The 17,746-nt window shown below is 43.2% G+C and overlaps 1 protein-coding gene across 2 annotated transcripts in view; it reads right to left on the bottom strand.

Moving 5' to 3' along the window:
* The window catches only part of LOC122540640 (glucose-6-phosphate exchanger SLC37A4-like), a 32,384-nt gene that overhangs the window by 11,294 nt on the left and 3,344 nt on the right, over positions 1-17,746 (bottom strand). For both annotated transcript variants that reach the window (XM_043676632.2, XM_043676633.2), the window contains exons 2-5: positions 14,424-14,936; positions 11,934-12,166; positions 5,242-5,488; positions 1,530-1,688 (exon numbers count right to left, since the gene is read on the bottom strand). In XM_043676632.2, the coding sequence (XP_043532567.1) occupies positions 1,530-1,688; positions 5,242-5,488; positions 11,934-12,166; positions 14,424-14,565 (781 nt within the window). In that variant the 5' untranslated portion in view covers positions 14,566-14,936. The remainder of the gene's footprint in view (positions 1-1,529; positions 1,689-5,241; positions 5,489-11,933; positions 12,167-14,423; positions 14,937-17,746) is intronic.

Raw genomic sequence — 17,746 nt, 5'->3', positions numbered from 1 at the left:
TTCCTCGCTTCTGATCTACACTTGCAGCCACTGAGTTTCTGATCAATGGTAACCCCAGGATGTTGACAGTGGGGGATTCAGTGATGGTAATAGTAATGAATATCAAGGGATGGTGGTTAGATTGTCTCATATTGGTGATGGGTTGTGGCACAAATTGCTACTGGTAAGCCCAAGCCTGAATATTGTCCAGATCTTTTGCATTTGAACATGGACTGCTTCAGTATCTAAGGAGTTGTAAATTGTGCTGAACATTGTGCAATCATCGGTGAATATCCCCACTTTGGACTTTATGATGGAGGGAAGGTCATTGATGAAGCAGCTGAAAATGTCTGGGCCTAGGACACTACCCTGAGGAACTCCTGCGAAGATGTCCTGGAGCTGAGATGACTGACCTCCAACAACCACAACCATTGTCCTATGTGCCAGATATGACTCCAGCCAGTAGAGAGTTTGCCAACTGATACCCATTGATTCTAGTTTTGCTAGGGCTCCTTGATGCCATTCCTGGTCAAATGCAGCCTTGATGTCAAGGGCTGTCACTCTCACCTCCCCTCTGGAATTCAGCTCTTTTGTTCATGTTTGAACCAAGGCTGGAATGAGGTCAGGAGCCGAGAGGTCTTGGCAGAACCCAAACTGGGCATCACTGAGCAGGTTATTGCTGAGTAAGTGCTGCTTGATAGCCCTGTTGATAACACCTTCCATCAGTTTACAGATGATCAAGAATAGACTGATGGGGCGGTAATTGGCCGGGTTGGAGTTGTCTTGCTTTTTGTGTACAAGACGTAACTGGGCAATGTTGGGGTAGATGCCAGTGTTGTAACTGTACTGTACTGCTGCTGCTGCTCCTGGCGTGCCCTCCTGCACTCTCCATTGAAGAGGGTTGATCCCTTGGTTTGATGGTAGTGGTTGAGTGGGGGATATTTTTAAGACAGACGTAGATAGGTTCTTGATTAGCAAGGGGGTAAAAGGTTATCAGGGTAGGCAGGAACGTGGAGTCATCACAGCAGCCTTATTAAGAGGCAGAACAGGCTTGATGGGCCGACTGATCTACTCCTGCTTCTAATGTGCATGTTTGTGACCTCAACTTTTTAAGGCACTATTCCAGTACAGTGTGTGAAGATCCAATGTTGAAACTGCCTTTCTACAATATTGCTGTGTATATATTGTGGGGAGGGGGAATTTAAAGGAAACCAAGAACTAGTTCAAGTGGCTGATAGTCCACCCTCAAACAACACCAGCAAAGACAGAAACCTAAGCAGAATACTCCAGATGCTGCAGGTCTGAAATAAATGGAGAAAACATGAGAGAGAAACTTAACAAAACTGGCACTACCTATGGAGACAGAAACAGGGTTAACATTTCAGACTGAAGAGCATACAGCAAAACTGGGACAATTTAAAGATATTATCCACTTCCCTACATGCTGTTTCTCAGCGTGGAAAACAGAACTCAGCAAGACTCCTTTTGCCTTCTACATGATTTACATCCATTCATTTTAGTTAATTTGTCAAACCTGTGAGCCGTCTTACCAAGGAGTGCACTCTGTCCCTTCTCCTGAATGAGGAAGAGTTGCCCCCAGTCAGTGCAACAGGTCTTCACTCCAAACACCACCAGATACCCAATATTCAAGACCCACAGGTATGGGGTCAGCAGCAGTTCTTTCACAGTACTCTCATCCCCAGTAGATCCTGTGTCAAAGTAGGGAAAGGGGGTGGAACGTATAGATAATATGTTAAGAAAAGTAAATATTAATTGATTGATGATGTCCGATAACAACAAATCTCACAGCTTGGCTCTGCATTGGATACTGGGAAACTCACAGCAAATGTACTTTATTAACACATTACATACGTTTCCTGCCCACCTTAGTTTTGAAATCATGGTTTCTGGTCCTACCTTTCCATCAATATTTACTATAATGAAGAACTACATCAACATTTCCAATTGTAGTCAAACATTAACCAGCTGAGAACAAGACACTAACAGATCTGACCCTTCCCTTTGCTGAGTGACATATCTCAGTTATGAAACACCGTTCTTACTGATTTTTCCAGAGCAGTTTTTTTTTGAGTTTCATACTGACACGGACTAACAAACCAGGAAAACCAAGACAATCACATGTAAAGATTTAAAATCTCAACTGAACACTGGGAAAACACTTGATTCCAGACAGACCTGACCCCAGCTTTCAGCCATTAACTACTGTCTCGAATCCTGTCCCAAACAACGCTCTGTTCTCTTTATCAGAAAACTAGCTGCTGGCTCAATACCTCACCTCAAACGCTGACCTCCACCACCTCCTTCCAGTGTCTGTCCGTGTCCCCAGTACTTGAAGCTAATTGTTTATATGAATAAAGCAATGCTGGCGAACCTCCCTGACAGCACAATCGGTCAGCTTAACGCCCAATTTAATACTTGGGCAAAAACACAGGAGTTGTTACTGCACTCTGTGCTGAGTTGAATCCCTCAGCTGCTCATGAGAAAGGATCTTTCAGATGAGGAATTGCAACTTTGGTGAGCGCTTAACCAACAAGAGTCAGAGAAGTTTTACTCATTCCCTGGCCAGTTAGTGAATTATTAGACACTAATACTTTTTTTATTAGTCAGTTTATTTACAGAACACAGCATTACCTATGCCTGCTTCCTACATTGCAACCTCGTGTCCCATAGTCTCTCTTTACTTGCACTGCAATTGCAAAACTACACAATGCCCTTCACTTGTTTGGAATGGCAGAAATCTGCACATGGAGTCTTTCAGCCTTGGAAGCCTATTACACTGCAGCCACCATTGACCAAGAAACTCTCCTGCACTTAAAGCCAGCCGGAGGCATGTTGGATGGATCTGGAAGTTAATTATTGAACTGTTTGGCCTCATCACCTTTCTTCATCATGAAAGTCTTGAGTGAGACTTGAACCTGCAGATTCTGGCTGAGAAATCAGGACACCATTCGCTGTGCCACGTGGGCTTTTCACGGGCCGAAGCTAACTATGACAGAGTTAGCGATTGATGTTAATGACCAGTCTTTCAGCAAAAGGTGAAGTAGCACCATTTGCCTGACAACCCACCCTTCCCCCACAGAGAAAGGGGTACATGTGAAATTCAAACTCAAGAAATGCACGATACCACCTCATGTGCAACATCATAATATGTTATAAGGGGCAAAAAAATACCTTTATCACACACCAATAATTTTCTTATGAAAGTGGGCGGCACGGTGGCACAGTGGTTAGCACTGCTGCCTCGAGCGCCAGAGACCCGGGTTCAATTCCCGCCTCAGGCGACTGACTGTGTGGAGTTTGCACATTCTCCCCGTGTCTGCGTGGGTTTCCTCCGGGTGCTCCGGTTTCCTCCCACACTCCAAAGATGTGCAAGTCAGGTGAATTGGCCATGCTAAATTGCCCGTAGTGTCAGGTAAAGGGGTAAATGTAGGGGTATGGGTGGGTTACGCTTCGGCGGGTCGGTGTGGACTTGTTGGGCCGAAGGGCCTGTTTCCACACTGTAAGTAATCTAAGTAATCTAATCTAATTAACAAAAGGAGGGAGGACAGTGTCAGGACAGCATGGATGAAGAAGAGGTTCTGTTATTTACCATCCTCCTTGCCCCTCAGTGGAAAGGTTGGGTATTCCCTATGGGGTATACTAAAACCACTTCCATCATGATTAGTATCAAACAAGATTTCAATTTCCAATCCGTGCCAATATCCTCAACTTACATTAAAACATTCACTGACAAAATTTTTTAAAATGTGAAACTTCACCTGGAATTAACTCAACTCTAAGAACCCTCAAGCAAATCTCACAGGGCTCTCAAAAACTCCCCAGTAGATTTCAGAATAATCCTCACACAGACTTACCCGAACACTACCTACTAGACCACAATGCACCCACTGGCACAGTGATTCATGCAAATACCTGGAAAAGATCAGATGTTTTTCAACGGGCATTTCAGACAGACTCACTTGCCAATGCTATGTTATTGTAGGTTTCTGAGGGAACAAGGTATTTGTGTGGTTATGGATAGGGTCTTTGCCTGAGGAGTGGTTTGCATTGCTTTTCAGCTAATATAAGCAGATAGAATTTCTCCTCCTCCCCCTTCATTTTTCAAATGATTTTGTGGCAAAAGACAGCAGCACCACAAGCAATGTTTTTATTCTTGCAAATATTTGGATTCCTCAGTCGTCCTACTTTAACAGCCGGGGGGGGGGGTACATTTTTTTGTTTCTTACAGGATATTTCATACAATATTTCCCATTGGAAGAGTAGGCTATTCAGCTTCTCAACCTGTTCTGATGTCTTGGCTGATATCCCATTTCCAACAACTCCTCTGCCCCACTCAAAAAACACCAAAAAAACCGACTAACTTCAGACTTCAAATTAACAACTGATCCTGTATTAAGTTAAGATACATTAGTGATGAGGAACTGAAAGCCTATTCCTAAAGTGGACTTGTTTGGAAATTAGCAGAGGTCAGGATTGCTTTTGCTGTAATACATTTCAAATAATACTCAGTTTAAGTTCACATTTGTACAGGTTCTACTGGAGAAGATAGAGTCATAGAGTCCTACAGCACCGAGACCATTGACCACCAAACTGGCAATGCTGACTAAAATGTCTATTCACACTAACCCCATTTCCCTGCACTTGGCCTATATCCTTCTAAACCTTCCTTATCTGTGTATTTATCCAAATGCCTTTTAAACATTGTTAATGGACCCACCTCAATCACTTCCGTTGGCAGCTTATTCCATATGCGTACCACCCTCTGTGTAAAAATGTTGCCCCGAGGGTTCCCTTTTATTCTTTCCCCTCCAACCTTAAACTGAAGCTCTCAGAAATGGTGACCATGTCAACTGCCATCAATTACTGTAAAAGCCCAAAAGCCTTTAGAAAAAGGAATTCTCACCCAGTCTGACCTTACTCAAGACCCACAGCAATGAGGTGGATCCTAAAATGCCCTCTGAAATGGGCCTAGCAAGAAACCCCATTCAAAGGCAATTGGAGATGGGTAACAAATGCTGGCCTGGCGAGTGACACCCATGAAAGACTAAATAAAAACGGCTGGAGGGAGGGGGATATTAGAGAAGGAACAAACAGAACAATATTGATTTAAAACATTTGGGATAGGTTTGAAGGAAAAGTCTTGCAGGGCAAGAGGAAATGCCAACAGATGAACAATGCTGGGACAGAACTGGCACTTTAAATCACTAAACAATTTAACAATTGGCAGGAGCAGTACAGTACCTTTCTTATTTCCTTTCTTTAGGCTTGGTTCAATGTTAGGCAGTCCAACATCCATGGGCTCATTAACGATGAAGATCAGACATACGAATGCCAACCCAATAGCAATGGAACCAGAGAGTGAGAGGGTTACACGCCAGCTGTAGCTAAGGGCCATCGTGGTGGCGATGAGTGGGCCAAGGCTGCCTGCCAAATTCATGCTGGTCGACAAAACAGCCCACCATGTTCCAAACTGCGATGGCTCAAACCACTGTGAGGAAGCACAAGCAATCAAGCAAAAATAGAGAAGAATGTTTGCATTATATACACAGAGCTTGAACTGAATTCAAGGTGCTTTCTTCCCCATAATTTGGTCTGGTTGAGGTTTCAATTAATTTCCTTCCTCTTCCCACCATGTTTCCTGCCAACTCAGGCCAACAATTAACAATTGAGTCCAGTCTAAGAGACTCATCAGGAACTCTACAGCACCTTGAGTAACAAATTCAAGATGAACAAGGCCAATTATAACTAAGCTGAAAATGTGTTGCTGGAAAAGCGCAGGTCAGGCAGCATCCAAGGAACAGGAGAATCGACGTTTCGGGCATAAGCCCTTCTTCAGGAATGAGGAAAGTGTGTCCAGCAGGCTAAGATAAAAGATAGGGAGGAGGGACTTGGGAGAGGGGCCCCTCTCCCAAGTCTCTCCTCCCTACCTTTTATCTTAGCCTGCTGGACACACTTTCCTCATTCCTGAAGAAGGGCTTATGCCCGAAACGTCGATTCTCCTGTTCCTTGGATGCTGCCTGACCTGCTGCGCTTTTCCAGCAACACATTTTCAGCTCTGATCTCCAGCATCTGCAGACCTCACTTTCTCCTCAATTATAACTAATACTAGACTTCTTCCAAAAGGACAATGAAGAAGATAAATATGAGGGAGCAGAGGGTTAAATTACTGATACGGTTTAATGATTCTTACATGTACTTCATTGAAGATGCCTTAACCATCTCTAATGTTTTGTGGTGTGCCAGTATGTTAAAGATGTCACATAAATACAAGTTACTGTTATTGTCAAAATCTTTCACGTAAGATACTGTTAAGGACAATGTATAGCTTTTGAGTTTCATTTGTAGTTTGCTCTTGGATAAGGGAGACATGGATAATGTTGGGATAAAAGGAATAATGTGATTTTAATTTCTTTTTTTGGTTTTGTGATGAAGTCTTTCCAAACTTTTTCATCAGTGTATTATACCTTTATTTCAATCTCTCCCATTTAATAAATGTTTTACTGATTGAGGTCAAAGGTCTCCAGCAGCCTCTTGTGAATGGATTCATTGGCTGACCTTCATGGCCAAAAAACTTCGGGCCAAAATAGTCAATGATTGATTCTGGGATCTGATTGGTCCAGTTTTAGGATCCCAGCTAATGCTAACCAAACTACAAACTGAACAGGATGCAGAGGAGAAAACTGTTTCTTGAAGTACGGTACCTAAAACCACACAATATTCCAAAGCTGCGTAGACTAGCGTGTGTAGCTGTGGAATTTGAATCACATCCTTTACAGAAGGAACTCCTTACCTGGTCTGGCCTACACGTGACCCCAGACTCACAGCTGTCCTCAGGAATATCCCAGTGAGCCACTCAGTTGTGTCAAACTTCTAGCAAGTCTCAAAAATGAATGAAAGCAAATGGACCCAGCTAGCACCAACACACTGGCATAACAATCATGAGCTCTGCCCCTCCCCTGCTGATGAATCACAGCTCCACTTGGAGAAAACATCGAGGGTACCAAAGGTGTGTGATGTACTCCAGGTGCAGGATTTCAATGTCCACCACTGACAGTGTCTTGGCAGCAGCACTACTGAATGAGCAACTGGGTCTGTGACAGCTCGCCAAGGAACCAAAAGTAAGGGAAAGCATAGCTGACTTTACATGGACCAATCTGCCTGCTGGAGTTGCATCAGTTCATGACAGTGTTGATAGGAGTGACCACCACATAGTTCTTGAGATCAAGACCCTCTTCATCTACATCATATTGCAGTGCTATTACAGTGCTAAACGGGGCAGACTTCAAACAGGTCTAGCAACCCAAGACTGGATATCCATTAGGCGCTGTGGACTATCAGCATCATACTCCAACACAATCTGTACCTCATGGCCCAGCATATCCCCACCTCCAACAGGACCATCAAGCCAGGGAATCAACCCAGATTCAGTGGAGAGTGCAGGAGGGCATGCCAGGAGCAGCATCAGGCAGACCTGAAAAGGAGGTATCAATCTGGTGTAGTAGCTACTAAAGAGGACTACTTGGATGCCAAACAGCAAAAGTAGGCAGAGCACCAATGAATCAGATCTAAAGTCTGCAGTCTTGTGTGGTGATGGATAATTAAACAATTCAATGGAGGAGGTCCCACAAATATCCCCACTCCCAATGAAGGGGGAGACTGGCACATCAGTGCAAAAAGAGAAGGCTGAAGCATGTGAAGCTAGAAATGCTGAATGGATGATGTATCTCAGCTTCCTCCAGCGGTTCCCAGTCTCTCCAGCCTCAGTCTTCAGCCACTCTCATTCACTCCACATAATAGCAAGAAATGGTTCGAGGTACTGGACAATGGAGAGGCACAGATTCATAGAAATCTATAGCACAGACTAAAAGGCCCTTCAATTCATTGGCTCTGCGCTGATCAAAAATGACCACCTAAATATTTAATTCCCTCTTATTCTAATGGGCCTTGGCACCATTCCAGCAATACTGACTTGCTCCAGAACTTGCCGTGCCACTTAGCCAAGTTGTTCCAGTACAGCCACAACACTAGCATCTACCTGACCATGTGGAAAATTGCCCAGGTACCTTTACACAAAAAATCCAACTCGGCCAATTACAACCCCATTAGTCCAATTGCAGTCAGCAAAGTGATGCCATTAAGCAGCACTTGCTGAAGGTTGTTCAATGTTCAGTAACATTCACTACTCTTCAGGCACTAAATGCAAATGCAGCTTGACCTGGTTAAAATCCAGACTTGTCAATGCAAGTGTTAAGTAAGATTTGCACCATTCAAGTGCCAGCCAATGACTCTCTGCAACAAGAGATAACCTAACTATTGCCCTTTGACTTAAAATAACAATATCATTACTGAATACCCCACCATCAATATCCTGAGGTTACCAATGACCAGAAACCTTTGATTAGATTAGATTACTTACAGTGTGGAAACAGGCCCTTCGGCCCAACAAGTCCACACCGACCCGTCGAAGCGCAATCCACCCAGACCCATTCCCTTACATGTACCCCTTTACCTAATTTAGCATGGCCAATTCACTTAACCTGCACATGTTTGGACTGTGGGAGGAAACCGGAGCACCCGGAGGAAACCCATGCAGACACAGGGAGAATATACAAATTCCACACAATCAGTCGCTGAGGCAGGAATTGAACACGGGTCACTGGCGCTGTGAGGCAGCAGTGCTAACCACTGTGCCACCATGCCAGAACTGGACTAACCATATAAATACAATGGTTACAAGTGCAGCTGCCTCACAGTGCCGGGAACCCGGGTTCAGTTTCACCCTTTTGCGACTCTGTGTGGAGTTTGCACATTCTCCCATTCTGTGTGGGTTTCCTCCCACAGTCCAAAGATGTCCAAAGGTGGATTGGCCATGCTAAATTGCTCATGGTGTTCCGGGACGTGCAGGTGAGGTGGATTGGCAAGGGAAATGCAGGCTTGCAGGAACAGGGTCAGAGGGTTGGGTCTGGGTGGGATACTCTTTGGAAGATCAGTATGGACTGGATGTGCCAAATGGCCTGCTTCCACACTATGGCGATTTAAGAGCAGGCCCTCGGCCAGGAATCATGGTTGTCTGACTTGTCTGCCCAACATCTAAAAGGAGAAAACGAAGTCTACAGATGCTGGAGATCAGAGTTGAAAAGCATGGTGCTGGGAAAGCTCAGCAGGCCAGGCAGCATCTGAGAATTGGGCAAAAGCTCTTTATCAGGTGTGTGTGTGTGCGCGTGTGTGTGTGTGTGTTGGGTCGGGCGTCAAGCTGAAAGATAAATGGAGGGGTGGGGCAGGGTGGAAGGTAGCTGGGAAGGCGAGAGCTGGATGCAGGTGGGGGGTGACGGTGATAAGTCAGAACAGAGGGTGGATTGGATAGGTGGGAAGTGAGATGGACAGGTAGGACAGTTCAAGAGGGTGGTGCCAAGTTTGAGGGTTGGAACTGGGATGAAGTGGGAGGGTGGATGGGAAATGGGTGGGTGATGAGGAAACTGATGAAAATTGGTGCCATGTGGTTGGAGGGTCCCAAGGCGGAAGATGAGGCGTTCTTTCTCCAGGCGTCAGGTGGCTAGGATTTGGCAGTGGAGGAGGCCCAGGACTTGCATGTCTTTGGCAGAGTGAGAGGTGGAGCGAAGTGGTCGGTCACAGGGCAGTGGGATTGTTTGGTGCGTTTGTCCCAGAAATGTTCCCTGAAACGTTCTGCGAGTTAGCATCCCATCTCCCCGAAGTAGAGGAGACCAATCGAGAGCAACAGACACAGTAGATGAGGTGTTTAGATGTACAGGAAAATCTCTGGTCGGATGTGGAAGGATCCTTTGGGGCCTTGGATGGAGGTGAGGAGGGTGGTATGGGAGCACGTTTTACACCTCTTGTGGTGACAAGGAAAGGTGCCGGGAGTGGAGGGTGGCTTGGTGGGGGGGGGGGGGGGGGGGCATTGGCCTAACAAGGGCATCGTGGAGGGAATGGTCTCTACTCTGGAAATGAGGCATACAGCGCATCACCCTCCACCATTTCTGCCATCCACAGTCAGACCCCACCACCAAAGATATATTTCTCTCCCCACCCCTTTCAGCATTCTGCAGAGATCATTCCCTCCTGACAAACATCCAGGAGAGAGATGCAATATCCGGTCCATTAGTAAAATAATATTCCCTCAATGGTGATAGAATGCGCAACTCTCAGCCTCTCTAAAAATACTAGCAGCAAATGTCGTAACTTGAACTCTAGCCTGAATTTACAGTCAGCTATAGAATGCACTAGCAGTGTCAAAGTTAAATAGGAACGCTCAGCTTGGGTTATAGAGAACATTAGAACTGTGTCTATTATTTTCTCATACGTTGAATGGTCCTTCAGGTGATTTGTGAGGTCTCTTATGGAATTAGATTCTACAAACCATCATCTCTTTAACTCAATCAGCTGCCTGAAATCAGCCAATATAAACGCTGGGGACTTCAACTTCCCATTATCTCCCAGAGATATATGAATGGTTAATCAATAATGGCACCGGTGCATTGCTCCTTCACAGGGCCAGCTATACTTCAAATCAGTTCTAATCTTTAAAACTTTCCTTGTTATTTCCAAGGTTCCTTGCAAACACTTCTATAAACAAGGGAGGGAGTGCTCCCTGTTACCAAACTGTCACATATATGTTACACAGTTCCTACAATATTATAGTCATGATTTGGAGATGCCGGTGTTGGACTGGGGTGAACAAAGTTAAAAATCACACAACACCAGGTTACAGTCCAACAGGTTTAATTGGAAGCACACTAGCTTTTGGAGCAACGCTCCTTCATCAGGTGGTAGTGCCACCTGATATAGGAACGGTGTTCCGAAAGCTAGTGTGCTTTCAATTAAACCTGTTGGACTGTAACCTGGTGTTGTGTGATTTTTAACTTTGTACAATATCATAAGCAGCTTCAGCATCAGTCTGCTCTGAATCAGTTTTGGTGTCAGGCCATTTGGACCAGCTATGACAGTGTCTAAAATGGGGATAGATCAAAACTTAACTCCCTATAGTCAGAGGGAAGGGGCATCTTCAAACAACCAAGTGAACATCTGTGTTGGCTTCACCGTCAGAATTTCCTGCTAGAAAAAGCTCATAAGCTCTGATCTCAGATCATGCTCTTACTCCAAGGGGTCACCAATCCGCCATAAGTGAGTCACATGACATTCGCCAACTACTCATTCACTGCCCTCTGCCAACTGACTGGATTCAGATGCACATTAGTAAGTGTGGAAGAGTTGTTAAATGTGATATGTCCTCCATTCTTTCTAACAGTTGGAACTGGAGGTGTGAAAGAGAAAAGGACAGGTTTTGGGGACGCCATCTTGTGTGGGGCTTTCTTCAGAAGGTACAAAAGTCAGGAATTAACTGCTCCTGGCACAGAGCTAGATTGTGGCAATTCCTTATGGCATGAAATTACATCGGAAAATTGTGAAATTGGTTAGGATGCTATAACTGCCTCTGAAGAAATTTGGGCAATGCTTTTGGTGTAAAGTGCTAACAGAGGAATCAAAATTCTATTCTCATTTTAGGATGGATACAACAGACCATGCTGAGCAACTTTCCGCCTGTTAGAATTCCTGTTTTTGGTTGTCTCCGTGACTTTGACTGTAAATGTAACACCGAGCCATACTGATCATAGGATCACAATTTTTGACGTCCAGTCTGCACTCAGCTGGGCTGAGCCAGATGTCCAGGCACGACTGCTCCAATAGCCTGGTCCGCCTTTGTGTGGACGACAAAGTGATGTGGTGGTCTACCCTGCCCTGACCAAATACACTGCCACTTTTGTTCTGAAGCAAGGTACTGGAAGGTGCTCAGCAGATGTGGAGTCACACGCTGACCTGAGGTAGCACCCGCGAATAATTGCAAACATTTGTCACCCAAGCAAAACAAATTGACACCATGAGGTAACCGTGACATATCATTGGTGATTTCATACCTTGCGCAGTATTTTACCACAAGGAGGCCAACCAAAGCCTTGGGCCAAACCGTTAAAGAACCAGAGTACAGTAAAAGCAGTGACTGTGGAGCTCCATGAGAAGAACACATTTATCAGGCCGACCAGGAGCAGTCCAGAGCAGAAAAGCAGGCGAGCACTGATCTGATCAGATAGAACGCCACTGATGAATTTACTGATAGCGTAGGCTAGTGACTGGCTACTTGTTATCAGACCTGCAAGCAAAAGACAAACTCAGATTAGATCACCATCTTCACTGGACTCTAATTAATGCATAATTCCCTTCGCTCACTGAATAATTACTCAACCTCAATGCTGTTCTCCATGTTCTATTTAAGAAGTTCTGTGGTGTCTCTGGGCTGAACAAAGTGTATCTTTCAGTTCCTAGTTCGGTTTCAAAAGGATACCGGGTTTAGATAGGACTTGTAAAAGTTGCAATCCTAAAGTTATCTTTCTTTCTATTTGTCAGCCTTTTGATTATCCCTGAACCAAATAATATGCAGTCAATATTCTCGCGTGCTCTATAACCAGAGTGACAACATTGGATCCCTCTCCACCTTCCTCTCCTCACTCCCAACTTGGGATTCTTGATATTGTGACAATTCATATCATTACAGAGACCTACAACATACAAAAAGGTCCTTCGGCCCATCAAGTCTGTGCTGGTCAAAGACAACCACCTAACTAGTCTAATCCCATTTTCTAGCGCTTGGCAACACACTTCCTCAAACAAACTTTCAAAAACCTTTACTGCTATTTTTTGGTCAACAAACAAACATGATGTGATATTTATTGCGTGAATCCTCGGTTAAATCAATATTGGCTCTACCAATTCTCATACCAGACTTAACAACTGGCTTGAAAATATGGATCTTATTCAATTACTAATCACTCCACACTCATGCTTGACTTTCACATCAATATTGTATTAATTACATCAGTTTATGAAGAGGTTTTTCCTCTCATTCTTTCTTGTACTCTTTCCAGAAGTACCTCCTTGAAATTATGACAGCCACTTTAAAAATAAAGGGTCCCCCATTAAAGGTGGAGACATGGAATTTTAATTCTCTCTCAAAAGGGCCGTTGGTCTTTAGAATTCCCCTATTTTGAATATTTTTAAGGGTATAGATTCTTAACTAACAAGGGCATTCATGAAAATGGAAGCTACAAACAGGTTAAATGGCACAAGGGGCCGAATGGCCTACTCTTTAAGCTCATACATACATTCATGTATCCTGATGTATGGCCAATCACATATTCACGACACTTTCTTCCTCCCTGAGCTTTACCAAAAATAAAATCTAACCTCTTCTTCACCAGACTAATGACAGAATATGATTGTACAAGCATCATTAAACTCACTCCTTGGGGAATAGAAACCCAACCCTGTTCTTGGTACAAAAGTAAATTATTGCAGGAGATGGAAATTTAAAATAGGAACAGAAAGTAGTGAAATTGCTCAGCAGTGTCGGAGGAGCAACAAAAACAGAGTTAATGTTTCAGGTTGTTGAACTTTCATCAGAACCAGCTCGTGGATGCCAACAGCAGCTTTCTAATGGGCACAGGTCTCTTTTAGTTCACTACTACCTATCCAGTCATACAGCATGGAAATGGACCCTTTGGTCCATCCAGTTCAGGCCGAACATAATCCCAAACTAAACTAGTCCCATTTGCCTGCTCCTGGCCCATATCCTTCCAAACCTTTCCTTTTCACGTACTTATCTAAGTGTCTTTTAAATATTGCAATTGTGCCTGCATCCACCACTTCCTTAGATAGTTCATTCCACACATGAACCACCTGTGTAAAAAGAAATGCCCCTTGTGTCTTTTTTAAATGTCTCTCCTCTCACCTTCAAAAGGCCCCCCCGAATCTTGAAAGCCCCCATCCTTGGGAAAAGACACCAGCCACTGACCCTATCAATACTCCTCATGATCTTATAAACCTCAATAAAGTCACCTCTCAACCTCTTACATTCCAGTGAAAAAAAGTCCCAACATTTCTCAAACCCTCCATTCCCAGCCACATCCTGGTACATTTCTTCTGAACCCTCTCCAGCTTAATAATGTCCTTCCCATAACTGAGTGACCAGAACTGGACAATCAGAACTGGACGCAGTACTCCAGAAAAAGCTTCACCAATGTCCTGTACAAACTCAACGTGACTTCCCAACTCCTAAACTCAAAGGACTGAGCAATGAAGATAAGTGTGCTAAACACATTTTTAACCACCCTGTCCATATATAAGAAAACTTCAAAAGAATTATATAACTGAACCTCGAGGTCCTGCTGTTCTACCATACTACCCAAGACCCTACAATTAATTATACAAGTTCTGCCTCTATTTGTTGCACCAAAATGCAACATCTTGTATTCATGCAAATTGAACTTCATCTGCCATTTTTCACCCCATTTATCCATTTGATCAAGATCCTTTTGGAATCTAAGAAAGCCTTTTTCAAGTGATATACTCACCCAAATCATCTTTCTCCAAGGTCACTTCCTCCATAACAGAGGGCATCACAAATGAGAAGGTTTTTCTATTGAAGTAATACAGCGTGTATCCCACAAACATGGCTGTGAAGATGCTGCCCCTGTAGTAGCCATAAGAAGCCATCTTTGAATAGCTTTTGTCAATTGTTGACCAAGTCTGAAGCACAACTGGTGGCAGCAGGTTTATACAACACTGTCCTCTTCCTCAGTGATCAGATCAACCACACACGAGACAGATAACAGCACATTTAATGTCCCACGATGCATACAGTTTTTACGTAAAGTATATTTACGTTAAGTAACGAGGTAGGACAATTGTAACTTTGATAGTTAACGAGAGCAAAGAGAAAAATAACAAACGTCACTGTTCAATTCCACGTTATGTTTCTCTTGTCTATTTTCTGAGTTGATTGGATTTTTTTCTCAAAACAATCTTTGTTTGTTGCTGGCAAAACATTAACTCTGGGAGTCCAAGAGATTGAAGGAGTCATTACCCTGAAACAGGAACATTGAAAAAATAAAATAAATGAAAGATTTTTCAGGTTGTGAAAAATAATAAGAATTGTTAATAATTAGACAGCATCAATAAAGATGGCTACTGTAGGTCAAAGATGGAAATGCAAGGTGCAAGTCGGTCAATGGAATTAACTATAACAGCTCAGCCACAAGATTTTAGCTTATTTTCAACACTCTTTAACCTCACCAACACTTTATCTAGTTTCCTAATGAAGTTTTACAAAGAATCTGCAGTACAACACACTGGAATGGAATCATAACCAGAACTGTTTTAATGGGATCTATTTTTTTTAAATCTCAAAATAAATTAACTACATGGTTTAATTAACCATTCAACACCATTTGCACAGTGGTCTTAGGCAGAACTGCTACACACTAAGTTCCTGCTCTGAGGTGGTGACAATTTCCCATCACATAAGATGGCACATTTCTTTTGATTCCTGTGTGAGATTAATTGTTTGCAGTCAGCACCTAATCATAATCATTAAAGACACAGTATTTTCCTTCACATTTATATATGAAACACACAACATTGTCCTTTGCCAGCTCCCTCCCTGAAACTCTAACTCACTGTACAGCTTTGGGCTAATGGAACCTCTGTGACTTCACTCCAGTGAGAAGCAGTGTGGATGAAAGTTTGAAACGGAGTTAGCTTTTGGAGGTATCACTGCCAGTCCAATCTGATCCGATCCGATCCTCAACGAGAAGCACACCATCCAGATCAGGCATTTTGATCATCATCATCCTCACTCCTTTTCTCCTCAACCTGGATTTCAACTACAGTTTGAATCAGAACTGAGCCTGATTCTGTCCGCTGTTTGCCCACATGTTTCCTACTCACTATGATGACTGAGATCAGGAGCTGGAACACTTGCTCCACATAGGGTAACTGTTGTACATTCCATAATCAGCGCACTTGATGGGCTAATTGGCTTTCTTCAAAGGACTTCCTCCCTTTAAATGATTACAACATTGATTACACTTCAACAGTACTTCATTAGCTGCTTTTGGAACAGTATGATTGAAAGCAATTCTCATTTTGTGTTTTGATTTTTACTGGTGTTATCGAAACATTTAAAGATAGTTCCGAATGACTTAAACATTCCTTTCTTTAAGAGCTGTAAGGTTTTACAAACCAACACTTCCAGTACGGTGCAATTGAGTTGTAGCTTTGATCTCATGTTGCAGACAAACAGCATAACGATGGACTATCCGTATCTTATGGTTCACAGCATAGTCCCAAGTTGTCACACAGGTTCTGCTGCAAGCATCTGGGATGTTATTTCATGGTAACCTCGAGCAGTGAGTTAGTACAGGATTATTTGTGTAGAAACTGCTCCGAGAATTTGACCTAACATCCTGAGCAGCTTTTTTGATTTAAGTTCTTCCTTTCCCTTGAAGAAAGGTGTCTCACCTTTCAATGATCACATTCATTCTTACATTAAGTAAGGACTCCAGATCCTCTTACTGTCCATACAGTGATGGCTTCCTCCGTACGTAAAGAAACTTCTCATCTTTGGATCCCAGATTGTCCTGATTCCAAGGCAGAACTGTCAAATGTATTAGCATAAAGGATAAAGGTAAAATTGTCATAGTCTCAAAAGGACAATTGGGCTGCTGTCTCATCAGAGAGATTTGGAGATGATTGTGGTAGTTTAACCTGAGGGCACTAAAATTACACAGAAACAGCAAGCAATTCCACTCAAACTTCCTTTCTTTCCACATCTAGACATATCATTATAATCATCTAACCCCCTCCCCCTCACATGCTTGTCTAGCTGTCTCTTAATTGTATCCCCACTATTGATTTCAAGCACATAATGTGCTCCACTATTTTTTAGCAGCAATGGAGTTGGGAGCTGGGATCAAGAGAATGTGCTAGACTGAAAGCAAATATTATTTTTCAGGCTATAAAGTCCTACTGGAAAGGGCACCATTAAACCCAATCGCTGCAAAAAGGAGTCCCAAGGAAGGCAGCTTTATTACATTCTGCTGCTTCAGGGACGCGCCTTCCTCTCCCCTTCTGAAGAGGCGATGTGGTCAATGTACCAACCTGGAGTTCCGTTCTGGGTGCTAGACTGCAAGTTGCACATCTACAGACATTAGGTGAGGTCAGCATCAACTGTGATGGTCCAGCAATGCTCACAGTTTAGCAGTGACCATTTAAGCATATGTATTAGAATTTTGGAAGTGCCTTCAGGAAGGGAAATTCCCAAACAAAGACTAAAAATACAAGCTGTACCAAAAAAAATTGTAACACAACTGTATTATTTAAGATTAAAGACAAAATACTTATAAATTTCACACCCCCGCTCCCCCAGCCCACTGCTGTTGCTCTTGGTGAAAATGCACTGCCTCTAGTCTGAATTGGACATATTCATACATGTAAACGTAGGAATTAGGAGCGAGAGCAAGTCATTCATGCCATCAAACATGTTCTGCCATTCAATTATGTCATGGTTGATCTGATTGTCACCTCAAATCCACTTTTCTGCCTATTGTTAATAATCTTTCACCCGCTTCCTTAGCAAGAATGTCAGGAGAGAAGTTAAAATAAAACAGATTCAAGGAATCATAAAATGTTTAGGCACAGTCATTATTTCTTACATTCCAACAGTGAACACATTTGAGAAATATGTCAGTGACTGTGAAGTACATTGGAAAATTAAGCGGTTGTGACATGGACCAATTGCAGGACTTGCTTTTTTCTCTTGACACCTTGCTTTGCTACATGGGGTTACTGCGAAGCACCTACTCAAATATCATCAAACCAGAATCAGTTATATGTA

The sequence above is a fragment of the Chiloscyllium plagiosum genome, unplaced genomic scaffold (genome assembly GCF_037043375.1).
Source record: "Chiloscyllium plagiosum isolate Xiang-an unplaced genomic scaffold, Cpla_swu_hap1 HiC_scaffold_29, whole genome shotgun sequence".
Classification (NCBI taxonomy): domain Eukaryota; kingdom Metazoa; phylum Chordata; class Chondrichthyes; order Orectolobiformes; family Hemiscylliidae; genus Chiloscyllium; species Chiloscyllium plagiosum.
This window is presented reverse-complemented; position numbering and strand designations above follow the sequence as displayed.